General features: G+C 37.0%; 1 protein-coding gene across 3 annotated transcripts in view; it reads right to left on the minus strand.

Annotated features, from left to right (window-relative positions):
* FAM185A (family with sequence similarity 185 member A) overlaps positions 1-27,570 on the minus strand; it is a 51,939-nt gene that overhangs the window by 16,520 nt on the left and 7,849 nt on the right. For all 3 annotated transcript variants that reach the window (XR_008822063.1, XM_056340194.1, XM_056340193.1), the window contains exons 3-6: positions 22,846-22,938; positions 17,355-17,493; positions 10,875-10,916; positions 1,749-1,844 (exon numbers count right to left, since the gene is read on the minus strand). Coding sequence is in view for 2 of the 3 variants with exons in the window: in XM_056340194.1 (XP_056196169.1) it covers positions 1,749-1,844; positions 10,875-10,916; positions 17,355-17,493; positions 22,846-22,938 (370 nt within the window). In the remaining variant the exon portion in view is untranslated. The remainder of the gene's footprint in view (positions 1-1,748; positions 1,845-10,874; positions 10,917-17,354; positions 17,494-22,845; positions 22,939-27,570) is intronic.

A 27,570-nucleotide genomic window follows, 5' to 3' on the forward strand; every position in this document is an offset into this window, starting at 1 on the left:
GAACAGCTGGCTCTGTGCAGTAAGGCAGTCTCCAAAGTGACTAACCAGTTAAGACCATGTATCACTAAAATGTAAATTACTAGAAAAACTGCAGCTTTGGTGGCCCAAATAATCCTATCCTTGAGATTAGTAACAGAAATTCTGACTTCTACTTCCTCTAAATATGTGGTTCTTTGCATCAGACTGAAGGCAGATGCTGGGCCCCCAACCTGCCCACAATATGCATATCTGGAATTACTCAGTCACAATGTTTGGAACCCGCACCCTACACATAAAAACAAAAATTCACAATATACTTTCTGTATTCGTGCCCTCTAGTTTTTGCCCAATTCCAATATTCGCTTTAGAAAAATTTTAAAAAGCTTCCTTAAATACATTCCAAAAGATGAAGCAGAACATAAGAAAACTGATGTTATAACAACTAAGTAGCAGTCAGAAAGCCACCCTAGCTATGTAATTTGAATTCAGCAGGATCACTTGCTTGTGACAGTCCTGATGAACAAAACTGTCAGTATAATTTAGGCCTAAATTTTGCTGAATACACAAAAGCCTTAGGATAAGAAAGGGAAAAGGTCTTCACCTTTGGGTCCTCCTTGGAGAGTTGCTCAGTGACGTGACTCATAAAATCCAACACACATGCAGCTAATTTATCACAAATGGGACATTTTCTACACTGCAGCTGTCAGCAGTTACTCTGAATTTATGGGGTAAATGAAAACAGAACTTCAACTTTGCCTTCACTAAACTGAGCTGCCAGAAGAGATGTCAGGCAATGTTTTGAAAATAACATTGATTAGATTTTATTAAATACATTCCTCTTTGCTACTAACTCAGAGACATTAAACTTGTAATAAGTGATTCAAAAAGGTAACTAAGAAATAAATTTCCTTGCACCAATGGAACCAGAATAGCTGGTACAGAAGAACAGCACGCAAGTGATTACATGCATTTCCTTCATTACTCCCATTCTAAGTAACTGCTAGGTTTTAACAGGGCACAGGCTTACAGAGAAGAGAAGGGTACTCAATTCATTTAAACCACCTGAAGTGCCTGACATTATGTTAAAGTCAAATATAAAAATGCTGTAGCATTTGGTTTTGGTGGTTTGTTTTTTGTTTTGGGTTTGGTTTTTTTTTTTCTTTCCCCCAATACTAGGACTGACAAGATTTATTCAGGGATTTGTCATTTACAGTATCATACCTTCTGAATGGCAAAATTATGAATCTCACTTTAGGACTGAGCTTTTAACTAAGAATTGAAATTTTAGTGAATCATCAGGAGAAAAAAGGAAGAATTGATAGGGCAAAGCCATTTCATCTTTGTTATTCTGCCTTCCAATTTCAATAATGGGAGATGTTACCCAGAAAAGGTAGAAGAAAGAAATTTAAATGTGTGCCAGTTGTTACTCTGCACACACATACATCAGCATCATGGAGTAAACTCTGCGCAAGGCAAGAGGCCACTGTAATCCAAGTCAACTCTGCAGAATTCTGCTGGGTTCATTGCCAGGAAAAAAAGAAAAGTATTGAAAAATACAAAAATTCTGTACTCCATTTTAAGTATCATTGCCCCTTACAGTGTTTACTGTATTGTAAGTATTTATGTACATCTTCTAATAATAAGGTGGAAAAGAATGTAGATAACCAACAATCACAACTATTTTTTTCAGACAGATAAATAAAAATACTCCTTTACCCCTTTTCTTGTATATCATAAGCTGCCACAAAAAAAATATTTATTTTGCTAACCTTTCTGGGATTTCAGATCCACTTTTCTTAATTGACTGACGTAAACATCTATCGTCCCATGATGTGTAGAAGCTTTTAGACTTCCATCTGATGAATCTTAAAAAAAAGAAAAAACTTGTGGACCATTCATGCTTTTAAAATAAAATTTGCTAGAAGCTTTACTTATACTTCAAACTGATTTTGTCAATTCTTCTGTGTTTGAGAAGTATCTTATATTCATTTACTGAATGTCAGACTCCTCTCAGAAAAACAGGTTTTGAACAAAACTTCTCTCACCAGCGTTGTGGCATACACTGGTCCCAAGGTCAAAGGCCTCCAGTTTTTATTGGACTTGTAGCATCTATACAGCCTCAACAACACTCCCCTCTTTCTACAAGGATGAGTTTATCTCTGGGTGAAGATCAAGCACAAAATTTTAACACTAAAATCTATTTTAGTTGCAAAGAGTTTGTTTGCTCAGACTGCATAGGAAAGCTGCCCCATGCAAACAACAAGCAGTTGTTCACTAACAACTCGTCACACAGAAGAACTGTCTATCAGGCCTTTGGAAAGTCTTATTATCTGAATTTTAAACCAATGTTTGAGAGAACCACTGCACTTTAATATACATAAGAAAACATCATTTGTTCTTTGCCCTGGAATAGAGGCCTACATTTGCTTCTATACCTTCTTAGCTGTAATTGAGGGTAACAAAACTTTCTGAAGAAATATTTTGACAAATAGAAAGCCTTTAAGAAGCCTTAATTTTATACTTGAAAATATATTTAACTACTTGCAATGTATTCCAGTTTTAAATACATAAATTTACAGAATATTACAGTGAAGTCCTAAAGACTTAACTTTTGAACTATTGAACAGACTTATAGCTGATAAAAATTGCAAAGAAATTAAGCAACTTGAGAAGTTACATACGTACATGCGCAAAAGAGTGAAATATCTTTTTAGATATAATGTTAGAAATGAAAGCATTGACAAGAAAACCTGAGATACCGAGAGAGACTGATTTTCTCAGGTTCTGGATGTTCATAGAAAAAGAAACAGTCAAACTTTCAGAAATAGCTAAAATAACAAAATCAAACCTGAATGAAGCTTCCCGTTTTAAAAAGTAAAAACTTTACTGGGAGAATAAACTTAATTAATCATAACAAGGATGTCTAGCATTAATGCCTTACACTTGCCACACAGTTTTAGCTCTACTTAAACTCGTCTGGAGCTATTCTGATCCCAGATCTCAAGCACAGCTGCCGAAGATCAGTGTATTACATAGAACAGTAAAACCATTGAAAGGCACTATCATCCCACAACTAAAACAGATTTCTTTGGAGGGGAAGTAATAATAAAAAAGAAAAGATTATCGAATCCATATTTAGTCAGCTGAGAAACTAATACCATCTTTGGCTAACAAGATCTAGAATTGGATGTGAATGTTCCTGCCATCTCAATAGACTTTATGTTAAAGAAGTTCTGTTCCAAAATGACAAAAATATTAATTGTGAATTGGAATTAATGAACTAGAAAAAAAGGTTTTACTTTGTGACAATGAAACGTTTTATTGATGACTTTTTAAAAGGTTGTTAACATTCATGTTTGAAAGTTAAAGTCATTAAAACAGCAAAGTTTGATATGAATCAACCTTTTTAATGAGCATTTTTGGTAGCAAACGCTTGGCATTTTCATGTAAAGGCTATTTTTGCAGATATTCCTAATCAAATTTAGTAACAGGCAGTCACTGAATCTCCTCATAATCTTGACAGACTGTGCTGGCAACAGATACCGGAAATATCCGGCCTCTGACTCTTCTGCTTTAACAAAAACATGCAATTAGTTGTTTTATCTGCACTATGAAAAAAGAAAATTCCTGTGATAGGACAACAACTTTCTCCAGGGAGAGCAACTGTGAGTGGCCTGTACGGCACCACCAGCTGATGGTGCCTTACGGGGACCAATGTTTAATCAGTGAATCCTTCCCTCTTCCGACTCTTCAAATCCAAAAGCAGCTCTTGCAATTTTCTTGACAGTGGAAAGATGCCTTTTGCAAATCTAGCAGCCTCATTGCAAGACCAGAAAGTGTTCTTTTTAGATTTTCAATTAATATGTATTTTTAAAAAGAAAGTGGAAAAAAAAAAGTTCTCATGTTGTGAGAGACCTGATTCTGTTTGCAGAAGGCATAAACATAAATAAAGGATGCAGGAAGAGGACTGTAGGCATAGGCTCAGCACATCACAGATCCACCTCTAAAGTAAAAAAAATTAAACCAAACCAAAAACCCAACAGCCTCGAGGGAAATGGGAACACTTTTCTATTGGAGAACACTATTTTGGGAAGATGACTTGCCAGATTTTGACTCCCAGGGTATACCACTGAATAGAAAGTTTCACATGGCAGAAGAAACTACAACAAAGTTTCAGAAACACTGGGAACTTTGGTAGCATTAGCCGAACACTGAAGCTGACATTACAATACCTGTTAAGCTTTGATCTACAGAAATAACATGAAATGTATTTTATGGAAACAATTGAAGGATTTATGGAAATAATTTTATGGATATGATATTAAATACAAATTCTTAGATCCAAATAAGAATGTCAAGAGACTTAAGGTTGTTCAGTACTTCTGTGAAGTCTATTAAATATGCTGTTTAAGTTTTATGTCTCTAACTCTGAACTAATGAGAAGGGGAAAAAAACTCAGAAAATGGATTAAAACCAGCAAGAATGAGGTTATATAACAAAAAAGGCCCAAGTCAAATAAATAAATGTTTCAACAAGAAAAATTACCCTACATTAAGTAACACAATCTGGTAAGACAAAACCTGTAACTGAAATAGTAATGAAGACAATGCACATTTTACCATTATGACACAACAAAGCTAAGGCAATTTATTTTTAAATATACACCCAGTGTTAGCTGAGATCAATGTGAATAACTGATGGTAAAAACAAGGGAAGTGCATAGTTTGAACTCAGAGTTTGCTAAGGACTGACAACTCAAGGGGAAATACAAGGATGAACCGTTCTACTGGAAATGGAACAGATGGTCACTCTTGAGCAACTTCAGCTATTTAAGAATCAGTACAGGGGGGAAAAAAACAAAGGGGAAAAAAGGCAGTGAAGCAAGATGTCCTTGACAAAGATTTTGTTAAGCTTTATGAAAAATACGTACAGTTTGAAGAATAAGGCCTAAGTCGCATAATTTGAGAAAGACTATCCAGTTAAAGATCACTGAAAGGCCCACAAAGGTGACAAAACTGGAATATTATTTGAAACATTTAGTATCTTTTCTTCCTTCCTTTTGTAAAGCCAAGGACTGAAGAATGGATAAACACAAATGATCTTTCCTTAAATCTAAGTAAAAACACATTTGCTTTTCCTAATAGCACATAATGACTGACGTTGCTCATGTTAAAATCAATGAAAACATTTATTTCAATAGGAAAGCACAAAATACTTACCATGAATTGGTTAAAGATAGGAGAAAGTATAAGACTCCAACATGTCTGAACTGTAAGGAAGATTTAATTCTTACTGAACTGGCTAGCTAGTATAATTTGTTGATAAAGATTAGTCAATTTTCTTGTTTTAGTTCACTGTTCTAAAACTGTCACGTGAAAAATATGAGAAGCCGAAATGTATACATTAAACAGGGTAACCGCACATACTACTAAAAAACTCATTAGCTGTCCTTACCATACTCACCATCCAAACCTGGCAAAACGATGTAACACAGAAAGCAAAGAAACATCTCAACAAAAACAATTTGTTTGCTAATTGTCCAGATTCTCTTTTTACCTCTAAATGATCTTATCTTCTACCTTGACTTTAAAGTTCTATGAATTGGTTTTAAAGGCCATCGTCTCTTTTGGAGAACTTACTCTCTTCGAAAAAAATCATTAAATGTATTACGATGCAGGGTTGAAGCGACATGCCAAGCCCAACTTCACCTTGATAAGCACCTGACCTACTTTGTATCAAATGGGAACTTCCCCTTTGACAATCTATACGTGCTGCCCAAATCTATGCATCCTCTTCCACACACTGCATCATACTGTGCTAATCCTCTCTGCAAACCAATTAGCTACAGGTCTCTACTAGTTTAAATGTTTAAGACACTAATGGAGTGGAAGTAACTTCTGAAGAGAAATATGCATCTAGCCAGGAACATGACTGTCAATAATATGAAATCCCCAGTAAAAATATAGTCTCCTGTGGAAGTTCCAACATATTATGTAAAAAAGCCTATTTGTGAGCCCAAGTTGGAGGACAGTAACCAGCAGTGAACTCCAGGGTCAGTACTGGGTCCAGTCCTGTTTAACATCTCCATTAATGACCGGAATGATAGAGCAGAGCATACCCTCAGCAATATGCTGATGACACCAAACTGGGAAGAGTGGCTGATATGCCAAAAGGCCATGCTACCATCCAGAGGGAACTGGACAGGCTGGAGAAATGGGCTTGCAGGAATGCCATGGGCCCTGCAACTTGAGAGGGATGTGAAGGTCCTTGAAAGCAACAAAGCTGGCAAAAGGGCTGGAAGGAATGTCCCGTGAGGAGCAGCTAAGGCCTTTGGGCTTGTCTAGTTTGGAGAAGACGGATGAGAGGTGACCTCATTGCTACCCTTCCTGAGGAGGGGCTATGGAAAGGGAGCTGATCTCTTCTCCCCGGTACCTGGTGAGAAGATGTGGAGGAATGGTTCAAAGGTGTGTCAGGAGAGGTTTAAACCGGACAACAGGAAGCTTTTCTTTACCAAGAGGATGGTCAAACACAACAGGCTTCCTGGAGAAGTGGTTGATGCCCCAAGCCTGTCAGTGTTGAAGAGGCATCTGGACAATGTCCATAATAACATGCTTTAACTTTTGGTCAGCCCTGAACTGGTCAGGCAGTTGGATTGGGTGACTGTTGTGGGTCCCTTCCAACTGAAATATTCTATGGTAAGAGTAAAGAAAAAAAATATTGTTCCAAATACAATATAAACTCAAGTGCTACTGTAATAACATACAAAATCTTCAATGCCACGATATGAGATGCTATAAAACACACCTAATGTAACACCAAAATTATTTATTGCTATAGAACACATACAGAAGTAAAAATGCTATATAATCTACATTCAGAAGGACACAGAGAGGGAAGGAGAACATGGAAACAAAGACTGATGATAAAACCAAGTATTAACTCAATAGATATTAACTCAGAGCGGACCTTTTTTTTTAACTTTCATTTTTCATAACCTGATACCTAAGGGATAAGAAAAAGCAGCAGATTCCAACCTACCTGGAGAACAGCACTCTCCAGGTATGGTGTGGAAGAAAGCACAGGAACAATGGGAAAAAAATTACAGGTCTGTCCTTGGCAGAACACAGAAGGTCAAGTTCCAAGATACAAGGAAGATGAAGGACACTTGAAATGGGAGCCAAAACATTAACATACTTCAAGCAGATGGCAGAAACTAGATCAGCAGAACTAATTGCTATTAAGAGACAAGTGTGTGCATGGATTTTCTAAAGTACTTTAGGCTCTAGTTTATGAAGCACAGTAGATGTCTTTTAAGGGGATTCAGAAATGAGGGTTTTAATTTTAAAATTCCCTAGATCATGTGTTAAAAATTGACTCCTCAAGACAAAACTCACAGATGAAGCACTGCTTCTAAATACACAAAGTTGTTTATTGTTTTATTTTTCAGTTATCCAAAACTGTCCTAAATACTGTAACTGTTTTCTATAATTGATTCCCTTCTTAAAATGAAACTTTGGTGTTTTGCCTCAGTACTAGCAAATTGCCTTACAACAACCGTCATCACAATGAATGATCTCTGTCACCTCAGTTTACTTTCATGTCAGGAACATACTCGAATTTATATTTTTGAGAAAGTTGATTTAAGACAGTATCACAGCAAGTCACTAAAGCCTTCAGGTCATCTAGTGTGGGTTACTGAAGAAAGAAATCAGCAGAACAAGGCAAACTGACACCAACATATTTAAGAAAAAAAAAAAAATAAAAAAATACTATCTCAATATAGTTTTCCTTGCCAGAATAAGTCCCTGCTGCCCCCAACCTGGTTAAGGTTGTTTCCTCCCTTCTGAAATGAAACCACCACCATAAGCTTTATCATTTTCAACTATACCAAACTTTCATGGTTGAAACATAGAAGATTTGTTTCTTTAATGCATAACTGGGTTAAACATAAGTAATCCAGTAAGGAAAAAAAACCATGGTTTTTGGAGCTGGTAGGGGAAAATTTGGCTTGGCAGCAGAGTAGAGAATACATAATCAGACCATACCAATAACATTGAGAAATAAACAAATTCTAGCAGGACTGAACATGAGCCAGCAGTGTGCCCTGGCAGAAAAGTAGTCCAGCAGTCTCCTTGGCAGAATTAGCTGAAGCATGGCCAGCATATCAAGGGAAGGGATTATCTACTCTGCACTTATTAGACCACACCTAGAACACAGTGTCCAGGTGTTGGGACTCCCAAGAGACAGGAGACATCAATAAACTGCATTGAATTTAGCAGAGAAGCATCAAGATAGTTGGGGCGTGGAACATCTTCCCCATCAGGAGAGGCTGAGGAATGAAGATTTGCTCATCTTGGAGAACAGACTGCTTCAGAACCTGATGGCAGCTGTCTAGTATCTATGAGGAGGTGATAAGGACAACAAAGTCAGGCTCCTCAGAGTGGTACATGATGACAGCACCCTAGACAATGGTTGGAATAAAACAAAAAAAAAAAAAAACAAAAAAACAAAAAGCAAACACCCACCCAAAAAAAACCAACCAGAAGAGAGTTTCCATCTGGAGAGAAGGAAAATGTTTTTCACCCTGAGGACAGTTATAGCAGTGGAACAGTTTACCCAGAAAGGCTGTACAGTATGTGTCCTTGGAGGTTTTCAAGACCACAGAATAGAGCCCTGAGCGACCTCACATTTGGCATGGCTTTGAGTAGAAGCCTGGAGATTAGAGACTGCTTGAGCAAGGGTGCTGGACAAGATGACCTCCAGAAGTGCCTTCCAACCTCAGCCACTCCATGATTCTGCAACTTCCCAAGGTCTCTTCCAACCTGAGTTTTCCTATTAATTTTCTGAATAAAAATTCAAAAGATTAAGCTAGTTTTATAAACAAAGTACTCCATTACTTTTTCTAAGATAGCTCAGATTTCTAATGACTATTTTAACTATTAAACTGGAAGTAAAAATAGGTCTGGTTGTTTTAAATTAAGAAGTAATTCAAAACCCATAGAACATTTGTTAGAAGTAGGAAGCTTCTAGCATAGGGTTGGAAAAAAATTTGTCAGTGAACAACAAAGCTTACAGTATAGAAATAAAGAACAAATAATCCCTACTTTCATACTTTAATTATGTCAGTGTGAAACTACCATATGCCAGATACTTAAAAGTCAGACTGAATTTTGGATAGTCTTCAAAGACTAGATTTACACAAACAAGTAGTATCAAAATAAAAAACCAAATAAAATGAAATTATCCTATAAATAATAAAAAGGAAAATTAAAGGGAGTGAGACACAATAGCATTGGTTTTGTTTTAATGCAAAATTATAGACAAATTTTCCCCAAAACGTTTTGAAAAAAATCTAGCACTCTTCACTCGTTTGACTTGTAACTACATCTCTCAAAATCAAAAGACATATCCATAAAATCTAGAGAGGAGTGCATTTTTTCAGTTAACTGATAAAATTCTGCCTCCAGTAAAATAAACAACTACATCCCTATGAAAACCCAGCCAAGGAAGCTGGAAGATCTGAGTTGTTATTCCTATTTCTGTCAGGAAAACCCTGTCAGGTCTCTGGCAATCCAACAAGCTATCTTGTTGTGTAAGGTTCTCATACACAAAAACCTTTCACTGAAAAATTTATATTTTCTTCTCAAGTTTTTAGAATTGAGCCATTGGATCTTGAAGAGTTTGTTGCCTTTGGAAAAATCCATAAAAGTCTTAAGGATGTTTAATGCTCTTTAGGAAAAGATTAAGTCTAATGGTTTCGGACTTGAAATCTGAAAAATAAAGTTTGTTCATCTGTAGTATGAGTCTTAATGTTTAAGCTGAACCTGGTTAATTAAGGAAAATAATCATCATCTGTTCATGGAAAAAGCTATCTCCTGTGTTAAGAAACCTTTATTTAAACACTCTTCATACCCTATGAATTTATTTAACAGAAGGAAAAATCAGACTAGCAAGCCTAATTTAATTCTGTGGTTTAATGACTAATTTATAAGAATGTGTATTGCATTCATTTTCCAGTAATGTTAAGATAGATCATTTAGAAACATAAGAGTTGCAACAGACTGTCCCTGAACAATGCTTAATGAGTGACTATGGTTACTACCATTAGCAGAAGTCTTTGACATTTGGGCCTGTAACCAAGTTTATTTACAGAAGGGAAAATCCTTCTATGTACATTCAAGAGACAATAAACCTTGTCTATGATACTTTATTTCTATGGCAGAAAATTGAAGTAAACAAATTTGAGTTTCTCACTTTTGTGTTGACATACTATAAAATGTGAGTGATATAATGCATACCATAATTGATAACTCCAAGTTATCCTGTTGGATAAAAACTCAAGTTCCTGAAAGAAAATTTATGAGTCATTTTTATTTCTGAAGGGAAAACAATGATTAGCATAATAGTTTGGAAACACTGTTCCAATTATCACAAACCTTTCCTCCCTGCCCCCTCCCAAATATGTAATACATCAATGATGAATGCTTGGCAATAAAAGTCAAACATCACTAATCATTGATATCAACAAATGTAAGACAGAGAACTAGGTTAAAGGCAAAATTACTGCACTTGACATACGCCTGGTGTTCTCTCATGTCCTTTTATCCCATCAATCTAAAAAATGGCACCTAGACTCAGTCTAACTTGTGCAAAGCCCAGCAAATATTGTGGTATCGGAAGTTAGACAGTGTGCCTTGCCCAGCTGCAACAGGCTGACAGTCCGGTTCAGAAAGGATTTCCTTCAGCTACACAGCTATCAGTGCTATTCCTGAAAAGAAAAGAGGGCAGAATATGCGAGAAATCACCTCCTTTTTAGTCTCCCTGTGACTATTTAGCTTTTTAAAAGAAAGGAAGACTGAGAAAAGAGGTGTCTCAGAGCAAAAGCAGCAACCTACCTACTGTAATACTCCCTGTTTTGGTCTGAAGGCTGGTGTTACCTGTTAGGAAAAGACAAGGAGAAAAAACCACAACGTTAAAAGCATATTCTTTAACTGGTTTCTGAAGTCATAGCAGTCTAATGCAATCCTATAGAAGGTCATTTTTATATTTTAGTTGTAATAGTATATCCGATTTGCATATGAAAGCAAAATAGCATAAACCAGTTATATTGCTTGAGTATTACTGCTTTACAAACAAAAATCTCAACACATGTGGGTAATGATGAAGTGATTCCAGACAAGAAAAACACTCTGAGTAAAGCTTAAAGACATAGACTCAATGTGAAAGACAGAAAAGCAGAGAGGCATTGTGAGGCTATAGCACAATATTCTCTTATTTTGGGCCTTTTTTTTTTTTTTGGTTTAATAGCTCTGACGCCTGAAACAGCACTATGGATGATTTAAGTAATTTAATAGGATGAGTAACAAAGAGTTTCTATTTTCCTCTTTTATATACACACACACTGCTCCCCTGTACCAGAGAGGATTTTTTACCTTATCCTCAAAGGCTACTTCCTAGGCTCACTGCACAATACCTAGTGCTTCCAAGCTTATTCTCATGCGCATGATGACCCCTTGTCAATGATTTTCATTGACTTCAGTGAGATCTCAGTGTGTTGGACAAACTGAAGAATACCAGGCAGAAATGTGTAAGGTATAAAATGCAGAACGGTCTCCTACTGAACTTGTGTTACTTTTAACAGGCACTAGTGTTTTAGCCTTAATCTCAAAATACTTGCTCTTCTCCTTTACCTATGGCATCAAGAAAATCTGGACAAGGACAGATGCACCTCATAACAGAAAAGTCATCTATACTACTAACATTCTTCCATAGTTCCATGTATGTTACATATGTGTAATTGCCACACAAAAAAATGCTTTAAATTAAAAAAATAAACCCCAACATGCCATTCTTTCCACTCTCTCATCTTTCCAGGAGGATAACAGATTGAAAAATAGGGTTGATCACAGTAAGAGTCCAATTGAGTAATACACAGTATTCACAATGCTTTTCAGATCTTTCAGAAGAAGCCTTTAAAAACTGCAAATGGATCAAGCTCTACTCCCATCTTCTGTAATTACACAGTAGTAAACAACCATTAGGGTAGAATGCATTCCGCTGTATATGACCTGTAGTGTTTTTCTTAGCGGTCTGTGGGCTGAAAGCTAGAAAAGCAGCCTATCATCGATAGTCTTAAATTCATCCTTTCAAGCACATAATGTACAAAGTACTTAGGGATTCTGAAGATCAGAGTTGAAACAAGACCGTATTTCAATGAACTTGAAAGACGGCTGGCTTTAGTATCTGCTATTTTTAAAAGGCACACTGTAATTATCCAACCCTTTTCCCCATTCTGTCATAACTAGTACTTATTTTTGCACAACCTACAAAATAGCCTAGGGTTTTGTCAGCTAGCAACTCCCATGGAGCTGAAGCTAGATTATACTCTGAACAGAGCCCCTGGGACTTGTGGATTTGCTGGTCTGTTGTTTTTCTGGGGGTTTTTTTATTATTTTTGATAAGCAGGTTCTGAAAAATATTAACCATGTAGAAATCAAACTCTGATTACCCACAAGCTTATATGGCAGATACCACTAACTTTGGGCAACGTAAACATATTAGTGTGATAGGCTCACTTCAAACATTTAGCTAGAACAAAAGTTGCTTTTAAAGCAGATAGAAACATCCTGCTGTGTTGCGACACACACTGCCTACAGACAGTGCACAGAAGTGTAATTTTGGTTACGTAATCTTTCCATAAAGGCCAACATATAACTTACCATTTTTAAACTAGCCAGGTATTTTCTGGCTATGTCAAGGGCAAAGCAAGAAAGACCTGACTAGAGCCAATTACTAGTCCGACCATTACATCCAACTGACTTCAGCCTTGTAGCTCAATATTATGAAGTCCAAAAGGTAAGTTTTAACAGAATATTGATGCCAGTGGCTGAGTGTTTTTTTATTGCTTCTGAAGAAATAGTTATCTTTTCTATCATCTACAAGGTTTGTTTCTCCATAAACACTATAAAACTTCAAAATACAGTATTGCAAGTCAGCATCAGTATAGGACCAGGGGCAAAAGCCATCTTTTGTGATATAAATAAAAGCACCACTTCACACTGTATCATTTCCATTCCTTCAATTTGTTTTGAATGCTCTCAGGGTGGCAGGATTATTCTGATGCATGGAAAAGGCAAATAAAATACAATGCAGTTTTTTACTACTTCGGCTTTGCATTTCAAGTTTGCACTGGGCTAAAGTACAGGCATGCCTAAAAAGGCATAAAATTAATTTCTTCAGTCCCACTTTATATACAGTGAAATCCAGAAATGTAGCTGAAATTTATAGAACAGAATCATTTAGGTTGGAAAAGACCTTTAAGATCACCAAGTCCAACCATAAATCTAACACAGTCAAGTTCACCACTAAACCATGTCCCTAAGTGCCACGTCTTTTAAATACCTCCAGGGATGGTGACTCTGCTTCCCCGAGTCACCTGTTCCAGTGTTTGACAACCCTTTCAAGGAAGAAATTTTTCATAGTATCCAATCTAAACCTCCCCTGATGCAACTTGAGGCCATTGCCTCTTGTCCTCTCGCTTGTTACTTGGGAGAGGAGACCAACACCCACCCGTCTAAACCCCCTTTTCAGGTAGCTAAAGAGAGCAACTTTGGTATATCAAGATTCTTTTTAGAAGGGATTCTAGAATGCTCAAGCATTACACCCTACTACCTTTGAAACACTGCAGATTTTCTACTTTGTCTTATTCAGGTCACTGACAGGATAAAGCAGCTATACGTTCACCTTTTCCTATGTATTAGTGTGTAATTAATAAATTTTAACTTCAATACCCATGTTTTCCAGTATGATTCTCTCACATAATTAAATAGTTACTAGACTATAACAGAATAAAATATCAAAAGCAAATATTAAGTCCTACACATGAGACAAATCAACCCTGTAAAGCAGTAAAAGTTGAGCACTGACTGCAACAAAGCTTTGCAGGCAAGAACCCTGGCATCTTGATGGACACCAGCGTCAGTATGAGTCAGTAAAGAAGGTCAACTGCATGTATGATTAAGAGTATAGCCAGCTGGTAAAGCTCTCTTGTGAAACTGCATTTGGAATACTGTGTCCAATTCTGGGCTTCTCAGTCAAGAAAGACATCAATGTACTAAAATGAGGCCACAGAGGAGTGTTGAGAAGATGAGGCGCCCAGAGCACGCTACAGGTGCTCAGAGAGCTGGGTTTGTTTGGCTTCAAAAAGGAAAAGGCTGAGGAAGAATCTTGTGGTCTTCTACTTACCTAGTGGGAGGGTATCTGAAAAAGAGACAGACTTGGTGATGCAGCAAGAAAGAGGGATAATGGTTACAAGTTCCGATAATGGAAATCATTAAAAAGAAAAAAAAAGAGAAGAACTAGAACAAGTCACCCAGAAAGGTCACGCAATTTCATCTTTGAGACTATTCAAAGCTCAACCAGACAAGGCCATGAGCAAGTTTGCTCTAACTGATCCCACTTTAAGCATTAGTTTGAACTAGATGCCAAATTCCTTTCCAACTTCTGTGGATAAAGTAAATTAATAATTAATTCAACTCAACCCAAGACTTTGGCACAGTTGCAAAGAGGGGTTTCCTTTTCCTCCTATGTGCGCCTCTGTGGAGAAGTTTCACTATGTTATTGCCCCTTGGATAAAGTAGCACATTTCTCAGTCTCAGAGCTGTGGCCCTTTTGTTTTTTTCAAGTGTCAACTCGAAAGCTCAATGGCACCTGACATTTCTAATGCATGTTAGAGAAGCTGATAAAAATGAATCAAACCCAGTTTCTTCAAAATAATACATTATTCATTTTCTGGAGAAATATGAAGCATGCAGAAAAGCAGTTAAGGAAGCCTGGGCACTGACAGCATTGGAACTCTACAGCCTAAGATTCAACCACAAAATGGGTCTCAGGCAGCTCTGTAGAGTTTGTGTTGCCCCGAGTCCAAAATTCTCAGTGCAAAAGCAATGAAGTCCAGCCTAGCTTCGTGCACAGATGTGCTGATTTTATGCCAACTATAATATCAGCATACTATCAACTATAGGGAAATAGTGGACTTAATTGCCCAAGAAACAATATGTCCCAAGTGTTTACAAACAAAAGTACTACTAAAATTGAGCCACCTTATCAGCAAAGACTAGAAGTGACCAGTTTTTATTCTAACATGAAATTATAATAGGAGTTCGTCTTTTCCACTAATATATGTTTGTGTATATATATTATACTTCAAAAGCCTTTAAAAGTATTTGCTCTTACTGTTAAAACATGATTGAGTAGCATGGTATTTCGCAGAGAATATTTTTCTGAAAAAACAGACTAAACATACCAAGCAAAGGTTGATATGCAATTGTTTTTAAAAGAAACAGCTAAAATAACTTTAGGTGTTCCAGACCCATTTAGTAGAGAGCCCATGACAAAAAAAATCCTGAAGTAACATAAGAAACATCTGTATAATCTGGATAATATTCTATTTGTTTTCACAGTGTTTTTCAGCTAAATGACAATGGGGTATTACTAAGGAAATAAGTCACTAACTACAGCAGTTATAATTTAATTTTCATACCAAGAAAAAGATAAACTTTTGGCTGTGCACAGAGGCGTGGACGTGCTCACAAACTGATCATTCCACAGTATTATTATATTGGTTTGAAGTTAGGAAAAAAAAACATAACCAAAACAGCTTATCAGACAGAAGTAACAGTACAGCCTACATGTTAGAAAAACACGGTAACAAGAAGAGAAAAAAACCCAACAAACCAACTTATTTCTGCCTATGCATGCTGAAGTGAACTTTATTTAACAGGTTGAGAAACCATTCCTAAATTTAGTATAAATGGACAAAGGAATTGCTCCTTTAAGGAAGAAACAAGAGTCATTTCTCAAGCAAGATGACAACACAAAATTGCAACAAATTGTTTTAAGGCATATAACTGGAAATCTGGGACTCTGACTGACCCGAGTAATTTTCAGTCTTTGTACATCCTCTAATTTGTTTTACTTAACATTAAGTGACCACAACACATCTGTGGTAAAAAATTATTAAAAATCGCTACTTACGAAAAAGCCTGTGTCTTCAATTAGGGATTGCTTAACTTGGATGGTGAGCTCTGGGAGCTCAAAGACAACTTTAATGAGCCAGTGGTGTTTGTCTTGAGCTCCCCAAACAAGCAAGATATGAGCAGGACCATCCAGACAACAAATACTGTGTGCAGCTGTGTCATGACAGTAACTCCACCATGCTTGGGTATCTGGCCAGCATCCCTGGCGTGCGTGAACCTTACAAATAATGAGATAGTGCACGCCTGCACTTAACCTAAACTTAAAAAGTTTGCATACACTAGGTGTGTAAACTATTTTTGTTTTTCACTGAGTATAAAGCAGGCAAGCTCCAGGACTGGGCCAGAAGCCTTACCTATGGGTGTACGCACCACACAGAAATTTTCCCAGTTACTGAGAGACTCCTGGCACTGGCTGCTGCAACGGGGCTCCCAGCCGACATGTGGGCCTGGACGATATTAATTGGTGATGTGTCCTTTCCTTAGCCTCTGTAATACTTTCCAGCAATGATCTGATGCTTCACTCCTATTGCTCTTTTATCATATTGTGCATAATCACTAGTACTCTTTCCTTTTATCATATTGCACACTATTTTTCCTTTATAGTGTAATATAATAAACTGCATTTATTCTTATATTTGACTTAGAATTCATTTTTGCTTGGTATGCAGTCAATCAGCAAAACATTACAGCATGGCCAGAATTCAGTGGGAATTTTGTTACATTAGAAAACCACACCAAATTCCAACCCTAACTGCTGCTTATATGAAAGACTCAGGTTAGTTAGTTCTATTTCTAGGTGAAGGACGTTGAAGGGTGGATGGATCAGGGATTCCCCCTGCCACCTGCCCCCTGGATCAGAGAAGTGATGTCCTGTCACCATTATTAGTACAGGGTGCTAGCACACACAGACTATATCTGCTAAAAGCTTCTAAATAGGATCAAGTTCTACCATAGTTCTTAGTAGATGCTGTAAGAGTTACTTCTATGAAGATATTAAAGGATGGAGAGAGGAGAAACGTCTTTACCACTTACAGTGTAATTTTCATTGCTGAAGCTTAAAATATTTTGACAACCTTAGTACATGTATGTTTCTTTCCTATAATACACACTTCTTGCTATTTCACAAGTGTGCTTATAAAATTATTCTAAAAAAATAAATACGGTATGCTATAACAGTAGGTTAATTCTCATCAATTCAGTCTAACAAAGACAGAACAGTTTTGTTCATATACCATGCCCAGTTGATTTAGTGATAGCCTATAGCATTAGTTCATTTGTTACTGTAAAGATTGTTAATACCCAAAAACGAAGCTAAATTTGTGACTATTTCCTTCTTACCATGAATACTTCCCAGCAGGATATCACCAGCTACTGAAGACAGAGATGATGATTCTGCATAGAGATATTTAGTTTTCAGCACCCCATCTTCAGTAGATATGTTGATGGATGTCCCCTGCAGCTTCTCTATACTCACACTCTAAGAGAAACAAACATAACAGGAAACTTAAGGAGTTTGAAAATGGAAGTAGGGAAAAGGAAGAGTTTGAAAAGGGAAGTAACACTATTAAGAGGCAAAACAAGTAGAAAGCTGTTGTTGGTGCAGAACAAACAGAATCAAGTTCTTCATTAAAAGCTAGACAAGACTAAACAAAAACCCCATCTTTTCATCTAAAAGCTCTGACCAAAAATTTACTACATAATATAATCCATCAGACAGGTGAAGAATCCAGTCACAAACAGATGAAATAAAAACCTGATTTTTAAAACCCAAAACATTTTACTTTGAAAAGTAAAAAAAGGATTAGCTTTAATAACGAAGACAATGATCATACAGCATTATGACACCTGAAGCATTGGTAATCAGTTTCCTGCCACCACATACAGAAACATCCACTGTCTTTGTTACATACACCTATATATGCAGATTTATTTTTTTTTTAACTAGCTCACTTTAAAGACAGCTTTGGTGAAAGTTGCAAAAAACCACAGCTGTTCTTTTTCTCAGTACAACTGTTCATATTTCCTTGGTTACTCAGGTTATTCTTGAACTTAAGCCTCAAGCTATGCAAAGCCTTGAAAAATGAAGGACAGTCTCAATTTCTACTTCTTTTCAACAGGAAAAAAAAAAGAGAAAGATAAGATTTGAAAAGTTGCACTATGGATAGATTTGGGGAATAAAAGGTGATAAAATGAGATTATCTATATAGAAGTAACCAGTTGTGTGACATAATCTACCTATGCCTATCTGAACAAAACAGGACAAATCACACACTCATGCAACTACCATGTGAATTTAATTCTATTCTTCCTCAGTTAACCTATTTATGATTGAATCATGCTATAGTTCATACATAAGCCCCACTCAATTTGGTTTTGTTTTGCTTACACAGACTTTCAGTTGCACAAAATCCTTATTCAGTACATTAAATGATATATGGACTTTCAAACTGTGCCTTTGTCAAATTATCTTTAAATCCACTTCGTCATTTTAGCATTGTCATCTTGTGGAAAAAAAATAAGTCTACTGACCCTTCCAGTATTATGTTATATAAAGAATAAGCTATGGATGAATTAAGAGTTATTCCAACAAACAGCAAGTAGTGTTAGACAAACTCCATGCTGTATCGTGTCCCAAGAAGCAAGCTAAAGAGGCTGGTTTAGTATGGACCATATGACAGCCAAAGCATACAGTGACCTTACCAATCCATACATACTGAGTTTTACACCATCTTTACACCTGAAGTCATAAGATTACAGAATGGACTACTGTCTTAAGATTTTTTACATGATGCTACAATACAAAGTAGGTCTCCAAGAACGTAACAAGATACATTAATCTTCAAGAAAATCTGGTGATCAAAGTGCTGTGCTAGAATTAGCGATATGTGACAGTCAATATCTACAATGTCTGCAGGGGGTGCTGCTCAGAACTATGCTACAGAATCTAGGCATTGACAGTAAATAAACTCACTGATATTAAGGCATAATTTGTCACTAGTGAAAGTGACAGCAATTCAGCTTTCCAATCTTTCAATGCTTCTAACAAACTAACAAGCAGAGACCTTAAACTTACATTACATTGCATCTGTCCCAGGAACATTTCCCACAGAGTACTCCATTACTCCCTCACCCAGGACAACAAAGCATAAGCCTGCTGTGGCATACGGCCAAAGCAACAAGAAAAGCCACTGTCATTTTAGGCTCTAAGATCTAAACTTGTTCTGAAGAGTTAAATGACTTGCAAAGAACCTTTCCAATGTTAGCAGGGTCATCACTGCTATCAGCACAATGAAAATAAAACGAGGCACACTTTTAGAGGGAGAAGGAAAATAAAAACACCTGCATAGTTTGGGTGCAAACTGGCTGCCTTGTGGCACTCCTGAATGGGAAAAAGAACGCCCAAAAAGCTACCTCTGTTACTATGGTATGCAAGTTTTGACTCTATTTAGATATTTATCTTATTTAAATATTATGAAGTGCTTTATTATACACAAGCTCACATAATCAACTTATTTACAACCTCAGCTACCTTCCTTAAAAATACACAGTGATGAAGAGCTGTCTCAGCATGAAATAAAAAGTACTGAGTCAACTAGTTACTGTAAGAAAGCAAAACAAAACCTACCAATACAATGAACATTTGCTTCGGAATAATTCAAATCAGAAAGGGGTAGGTGGGGTCTGGGGTGTAAGCCTACTCAAGTAAAACTAAAAAAGTATTCTAGACAGGACAAACATTAAAAAAAGATTGCCTTTTACTGAGACTAAATATGTTTTTAATCCCAAATTCTTTAACTTCTATGAATTTTTGGCAGGACATAGATGTTTGGCTTTGCTAAATAAGTATTATAGAAAGGACCCCATGGCACAGAGTACTGACTCCCTAGTCAAACAAATTTTATTATTTTTGTCCATTGAACCACCAAGTTTTCTGGAAAAAGTCTTTCCCTTGAGACTAGAGCCTTGGGAGCTGCAGTTAGTGCAACTGACCACGTGCTCAAGTTCCATCAGCTTCTCAGCCTTTAAAGAAAAAGTGTCATTCTACATAAATCAGACTGAGGATGGTTTTGTACCTGAACACATTTTCAAGATTAAAACTAACATCTTGCTGTGTTTAAATACAACATAAACAACTGCTTCCCCACATACTCCTCCTCCTGCCCTTTCTTTCTGTGCTATCCTTGCTCAGATATTTTGTCAGTGTCTTCTCCATTCTCCTCCTTAAAAATATTCTGTTTCTCAAGTGCTTAGTGTTTTTTACCACCACATCCTTTCCCTCCCCACCTCCATGAGGGGGCTGGAAATGCTGACAGAGCCATAACTGCATGATGATGACTACAACTGATGGAAGGCACACCTCATACAAACACACACAGGAGACGTAAAGCTGGCTGATTATTAACAGAAACAGCCAGTTGAGAAATCTGATGCTGTCCTTCCTAACTACACAGCAAAGTTTGTTAATGAGAGGTTCAGTAACATGAGCCAAAACACTGTTCCATAGCTGTAAATTCCTGTTAAAATGACTTGCTTCACTCAAGTTACTACAGCTTTAAAATTGTGCAAGTAGCTTCTAGCAATACTACAGACTATATAAATATCTATGATCACAAAGAAGCACTTCAGCTTAATCTGCATGAAGCTTTTTTAGTGTTTCAGAAGGACACTGAAAAAAAGATATTTAAACAGCATTCAAAGACTCAAAGCAAAACAATTCTATTTCTCATTTTCATGAGCTATATTTTCACGGAGATATCTAATTATTTTTCTACCATCACTTTTTTATTTCAACACTAGCAAAATGCTATTTGAAATGAACTCCATGGACTGTGCTGGTAAAACAAACTGGTTTGGGACAAATGACTAAGTAGCACAACCCTAATTTGAAGGCCACCGCCATGCTAGTGTGTTGTGAACAGCATAAATCCAAAGCAGTCAAAGCACTTTGTAGATTGCACTCAATCTTACTCACTGGAAGAAAGCAAGGATTCCAGTTTTCACATCCTTCCAGCAGAAACCCTCTGCAGAAAGATGGATGATACATCAAGCAAGCTGTAAACTACCTCTGCCCTATTCCACTCCCTGTGGCTTGCTAGTGCCTTAGGATGGATCCTAAATCCACTAACTAGTAATAGTCCCAAGGGAACTGCCAATCAGATAGTACTGATCAGCACAGCTGTGGCATCAACAGAGCATGTAACAGTCAGACCTTACCCACTCTGCTTTATGCTGGGTGGTCTTGCTGGGATGAAATAAAGTTCATGAAGAAATATCAATCATAGAATCATTTAGGTTGGAAGAGACCTTTAAGATCATTGAGTCCAACTATTAATCTAGTACTGCCAATTATTCCATCACTAAATCATGTCATTAAGTGCCATGTACACATCCTCCAGGGATAGCAACTCAACCACCTCCCTGGACAGCCTATTCCAGTGCCTGACAACCCTGTGGGTGAAACAATTTTTCCTAATACCCAGTCTAAACCTCCCCTGCTGCAACCTGAGGCCGTTTCCTCTCATCCTATCACTTGGTAGACACCCACCTCACTACAAACTCCTTTCAGGTAGCTGTAGAGCACGATAAGGTCTCCTCTCCCCTTTTAGCCTCCATTTCTCCAGACTAAAAAGCTCCAGATTAAACAACCCACCACAGTACAGCTACAGAAGCCTCTTGGCTCTTTTATACATAAAAGGCAGGGTAGCCTTCACTACAAAGAAAAGTAGGTAATTTAATGTGGACAGTTTTTGGAAAAAAACAACAGCAAGTCGCTTAGTTTACAGCGGGACACTAAGAACAGCTCACAGTTTGCTCTGTGTAAGTGAACCTATGATCTCAGAACCCAATCTACAAGGTGTAGAACAGGGCCAAATGGCACTTCACAGAGGCAATTTTGGACTGCTAGAACGGAATAGCTTGGTCTCAATTCTATCCTTGGCTAGGGAGAGCTACCTGCACTCCTGATTTCTTTGTAGTGCTGCTGGTTTTAAGGGTACCTATTGATTGTGACAGATGACTGCACATATCCAAGCTACTTCCAGACCTGGTTCAGCTCCACATATTCATATAGGAATGCTTCAGACCTAATGAATCCTAATACAACCAGCTGCACCGACATTATGATGCCTAAACATTCAAGTTGAGCCTAAAAACAAGGCTGGGTGTGAGAAACGTAGTGTCACATAAGAGAGCCTAGGTCTATATTATTTTAAATAATGGATAATTTACTGCTGGCAAGAAACGAACCCAGATCAGAGCAGTGTGAAGTCTGTCTCACACTGCCATCTGCTGAAAAAAGCAAGCTACTTCTCCAGGAAACTGTTCATTGTTCTCACTGCATCTCATAATAAAATTACAGGAGATTGTATTTCCTCATCTGCAAAGAAATATACAAAACCTTCTATTCTTCCATTCTTACAACTATATAATGCTGAAGTGTACAGCACATACAAATATCAAGCCACTATTCATAAGACACTAAAAATGCATGGGCCTACTGCAGAATCCAGGTGCCCAGATATCAGCCAAGTAAAAGGTTTGAGTGTGTTGTGAGGGTCTGCATAATTAAAGCTGATGAGTGGTATCAGCTAGCACAACCTCCGTGCTGATGGAATGATCACATGCTTATTACTGCTCTTTCTGTTGATCCTGTTTACTAATCCAAATCAAGCATAAGATGGTATAATTAAACAGACAAATGAAAATTAATAGTGAAATGACAATCAATGAAGGTTATAAAATATTCTTCAGCACATTCTTCAAAATTAAGTAATTTTGCAATAGATAAGCTGAATAAGCCATTGAAGAAAAAGTTTTATTTCTTACTTACACCCTTCTCTGTTGCACAAATATCTGTATTTCCATAAAGTGTTCCAAGACCAATTACTTTGCCACCGTTTGTCCGTATATCGATTTTATGGCTCTGAAAAAAAAAAGTTTAAAAATCATATGGTTAGGATAACCATAAAACAAGTTACCTTGTTTTTCAAGCTGTACCACAATAACCACCTTGGATCACAAGCTTCTTCCATGTTACTGTGAAGGTTTTTCAAGTGATTGCCAAACGTACTGTTTATTTCCAGTAAAGTCAAAATCAAAACAAGTCACATTTCTTTGTGACTAGAAATGCAAAAGAATGAATGATGCTGAGGAACTCTCTATTCTCAATACAGTGGTGGTTTTGTTTTTGTTTTGTTTTTTAAACTAGAAAAGCATTCTTTCAGTATATATTAAAATAAGCAGCAGAGGAAGAAAGAGGGAACTGCGTGTTTCATTTATACTCCATCCAGAAACCAAGGTATGCATATACCCTGTGCTGCAGCAGCTGAGAACCACGAACTGGCAGTGAGAAATGAATTTACAAACTAGAGCCTTCCAGTGACCTGGAACCTACAGTGTCACACAAGTCTGTAGGACCACCTCATATATACACACAAATACACCACAGAGCTACTTATGCTTGGAGTAATATGTATGGCCATAAACTTCTATGAATGCATACCAGTACAAACCTTAAGCCTGCAAGTAGAACTAGACCCTACAGTGTTTTACACCAACCAGATTCTAATTAAAATTAGGTATTTTGCATACATCTGCATTACAATCTCCAGTTTTTCACAAAGAAAACAGATTTCAAGTAAAATGTTATATCCCTTATATCTCTCAGCTGCTGCTGCATACCACTGACAAGAGAAAAAAATGTATAGAAATACATGCAAACTACTCTCAGAAAAAAAAGAACCCAACAGGTCTTGAGATTAAAACCCAACCACTTGTAAGAGGGGGAACAAATATTTAAGTCAGATTTAAATAATCTAACTGCATTCATAAGCTGTAACTTCAACAAATAGGACTTTTAAGATCTACTGATCTCAACAGCAAAGCTCTCTTGCTTAAGCTCACTAGCATGAACGCTGGAACAACATAGGATTAAAAATATATTCAGCATTTTTTTTATCCATAATAATGGATAAGCTTCCCTGCACACACACCTCTTACATTTTTCCCAAACCACCACCTCTATTTTCAGATATATTTGTTCCTGTTGGAGAAGGCGTTATTCCTGCAGATGGTATTTAATTTGAGACACCATTCATATCAGACACATTCAAGATACTTTGATTATTAAACACCTGTCTGGATAAGCCATAATAAATTGCATTAACTAGGTCTAATCAGATGGCAACAAGGTTACGTGTTGCAGCACTATCCAAACTATCAAGCTGCAACAAGGTCTTCTACCATCTCATATCAACACACTCTTCATGCCAGTCCCTCTGCTGCCTTCTCATCTCGCCTCATCCCAGGCCTACTGCCTTTTCTTTTGCTTCTTCCTCCTTCTGCTACTTCATTGGCTGCCCAACCTCTTAACAGAACGGCCACAGCTGCACCTTACCTACATCAGCCAACCTGACACCCCTGAAGCCAGCCCACAATTAGTATTGATAATATACAGCTAACACAGCTTCATTCTTCTACAATTAAGAACTTTTTTTTAAAAAAAATATGAAATCAAGTTTCCAATATGAAAAACATGGGACTTATATTGCTCTGACACATTTCTGATGAAACAGCAAGTACCAGAAGTTTCATCGTGTTTCATAAGACAGGAAGAACTCCAGAGCAGTGTTCCCTAATATCTGTGGTCTCAAGTCTTGGTTTCTGCTCCATTTAAGATGCTTCCCCACAGTAAAATGCAACACCCCTAACTTGAGACTACAGTAGTGCATCAGACCTTTTAAAGGTTGTAAATAACTTTGCTGTTCCATTAAGCTTCTATACAAATATAATAGGTGATTCCATATACAGTAAACAGGATAAACTTCAATTAGATGCTTCAGTCAGACATAACAGTTCCTTTAAGGCAGTTACATTAAGCACATTATCAGAATAATGGTTAAAAAAGCAAATTCTCCAAGCATGTAACTTGAGGAAAATATGGAAACTCTTAAGATTAGAAAAATTGATGTATAACAATGATTTACTAGTATGGCCATTGATAGTAAACTATAAAACATACTTTTTTTTTTTACACTATCATTTTTGGGATAGATAAAGCTTTGATAAGACATAGGTCCCTCAACTTTTTTCCCCAGAATTATTAGACTGTCCTTATCCACTTAAAAGAAACCCACCCACAAACAACAGGATTTCAGAGGTAGGTACCAACAGAGACACGTAACAGCAGGATTTTCTCAGAGAAGCAGCAAGTTATAATGGTCAAGTAGCTTTTCCTTTAAGAGGGAATATTCCACTAGCTGAAACTAAGTAGTACTGATTTCTCATAGGGCTTCTCCTAGCAAGGGAGAAAGGAAGAGCTATAAGGCTGTCAAGGCCATGACAGATGATAAAATAATAAAAAAAAAGATCCGTTCTGTTCAAAGAAAGGAAGGACAGTGATGCAGAATTTTAACAAATAAGGCTCAGACATGGGATGTGGTGAGGAAGCATGGCATATCTTCCACCAGTTGTGCACAAGACACCTGGAAATTCTTGTTATCACTGGCAGTCAGAGTCAGAAGTAGTCATCGAACATAGAAACAAAAATTAAAAGGTCTCCTTGGTCCCACTGTCACTGCTAAGGCAATGAACTGCAATGAGAAGCAGGAGAACAGTTAAAAAGAAGCAGCACTGCTTTCCCAATAAAGAATATGGGAATAATTTATACTCTGAAGATAATGTACAAGTCATAAGTGTATTTAAAAAAATCAACAAGTTTTCTGAATTACAAGTTACACAAACAACTTCTTGCAGTCTATGGCAAGTTGTGAAGCTGTTTGCTGGTGCTCTTGAATAATCCCCACACGACCAGATTTCTTTAATCATCAGATCAAAAGATCAAGATCTTTTGCTCTCTGCTGTAAAGAAAGGGTCTCCTGCTTTGCTAGTCAGTGAGCTTTGTGGACAGCATTAGAGTGAAGTAACATTAAACAGCTCTCCAATCCATCCAGGGGAGGGCAGTATCACTTTAGCTTGCTCAGTAAAGCGCATTCCCTAAAGGGGTATCTGCTTTTCTGCTGTACAACAGGATCTAATCTAAGATTTTCATTTTTTTGTTATTTTTTAGCTTTGAAAAAACCCAAAAGGTTAGTAATTCTAATTCTCACTAATAATTCTGTTTCTCTGATAACAGAGTATAATTCCTGAACCTTTATTAGAAAAAACTAGTAACAGCTACCTTACAGAACTACAGTACTTCTTAAAAGTTAGACTAAAAACCTGGTTGTGCAGCTGATGCTGTAATTGAACAGTTGTTTGCTCTTGAAAACACCTACATGGTCAGTAATTTTAATTCAACACTTTCATCTCTATTTCAGAGTCAACAAAGCCAAGAATAACATATCTTCTCCAGTATTGTGCGTCAAAGCCATCACAGTAACCAGAACACACACAATCAATCGCCCCTCACAACCCAGAAGAATACTTAGGGCAACTCTTTTGGTTAAAAAAGCCAAAGCCTTATCTATCAAAGCTTTCTTTTAACAAGAGTTTCAGTTGAAATCTGGAGGCAAAAACCAACACCAAGCTCATCTAATAAACTATAATGTGGTCGTAGGGGAGTTGGTCTCAGAAGTTCCAAACTGGTGACTTTGCAGCCTTCTTTTCAGTTCGTTGGAGAGTATTGTTTCATTGCTACTTGAAGTCTCAAGGGAAATAGAACTTTTTCCTTTTCAAAATTCAACATTTTTTACATCTCAGATTGCATATGAGAAGAGATGCCCAAAACATTAGTCTTCTTTCCTCAAAATCCTCTTTTTCCATGACATCACAAAAAAATCTTGATATGTGTGATGGCATGCTGTGATTACTGTCACGACTGCTGGCCAAAATTACCTTCTTTTCCTCCTATTATGTAGTTTCTCATGTACTGCTGTTTGCTGCTATTATGATATAACAGTGATTTTTAACTAAAGCTTCAGACTGCATTAACACATATAGTATTGTTCACTTTTTCTTATATTTTAGTTACCTTTTTAAGAGTAATATGCTCAACTACACAGAATCTGGAAGATGCAAGTTATCTGTAGTTCACTGAATATGGAGTCAATCTAGCTCTGTTGTATATTAAGTTTCTCCTTAAGTTCAGTTTCCCCTATGTGCGCTATAAAATCATCTCTTACCATGGTAAAGAAAAACACTGGAAGAAGTTTAATATCTCAAAAACACCTAAACTTAAGAATTACCCTATTTGAAAAGCCCTTTTGAATTTATACCAATTCCTGCAGGTTGAATTCCAATTATTCAAGTGGGATTAAATCAAGAATTTGATTCCAAACAGCACCTAAGTCAGATATACTTTGATTATTTCTACAAAAGCTTATGTCAGCAAACCTGAAGTCTTCAGATTGAATAAACAAGGTCATGACCATGATATATACTGTATTTATTCAGATATATTTCAGTCATGTATTTTGGACAAGTAATGTGTAACTTCTGATTGAAAATTAACATGAAGAGTTTGTCAATAGCAGAATCGGAATTATGAAAAAAACACACACAGAAAAAAACCCAGCACACTGCCATGTCCCAACTGATCAAGCATAACTATTAACAT

This window comes from Falco biarmicus, chromosome 5, assembly GCF_023638135.1.
Source record: "Falco biarmicus isolate bFalBia1 chromosome 5, bFalBia1.pri, whole genome shotgun sequence".
Classification (NCBI taxonomy): Eukaryota; Metazoa; Chordata; class Aves; order Falconiformes; family Falconidae; genus Falco; species Falco biarmicus.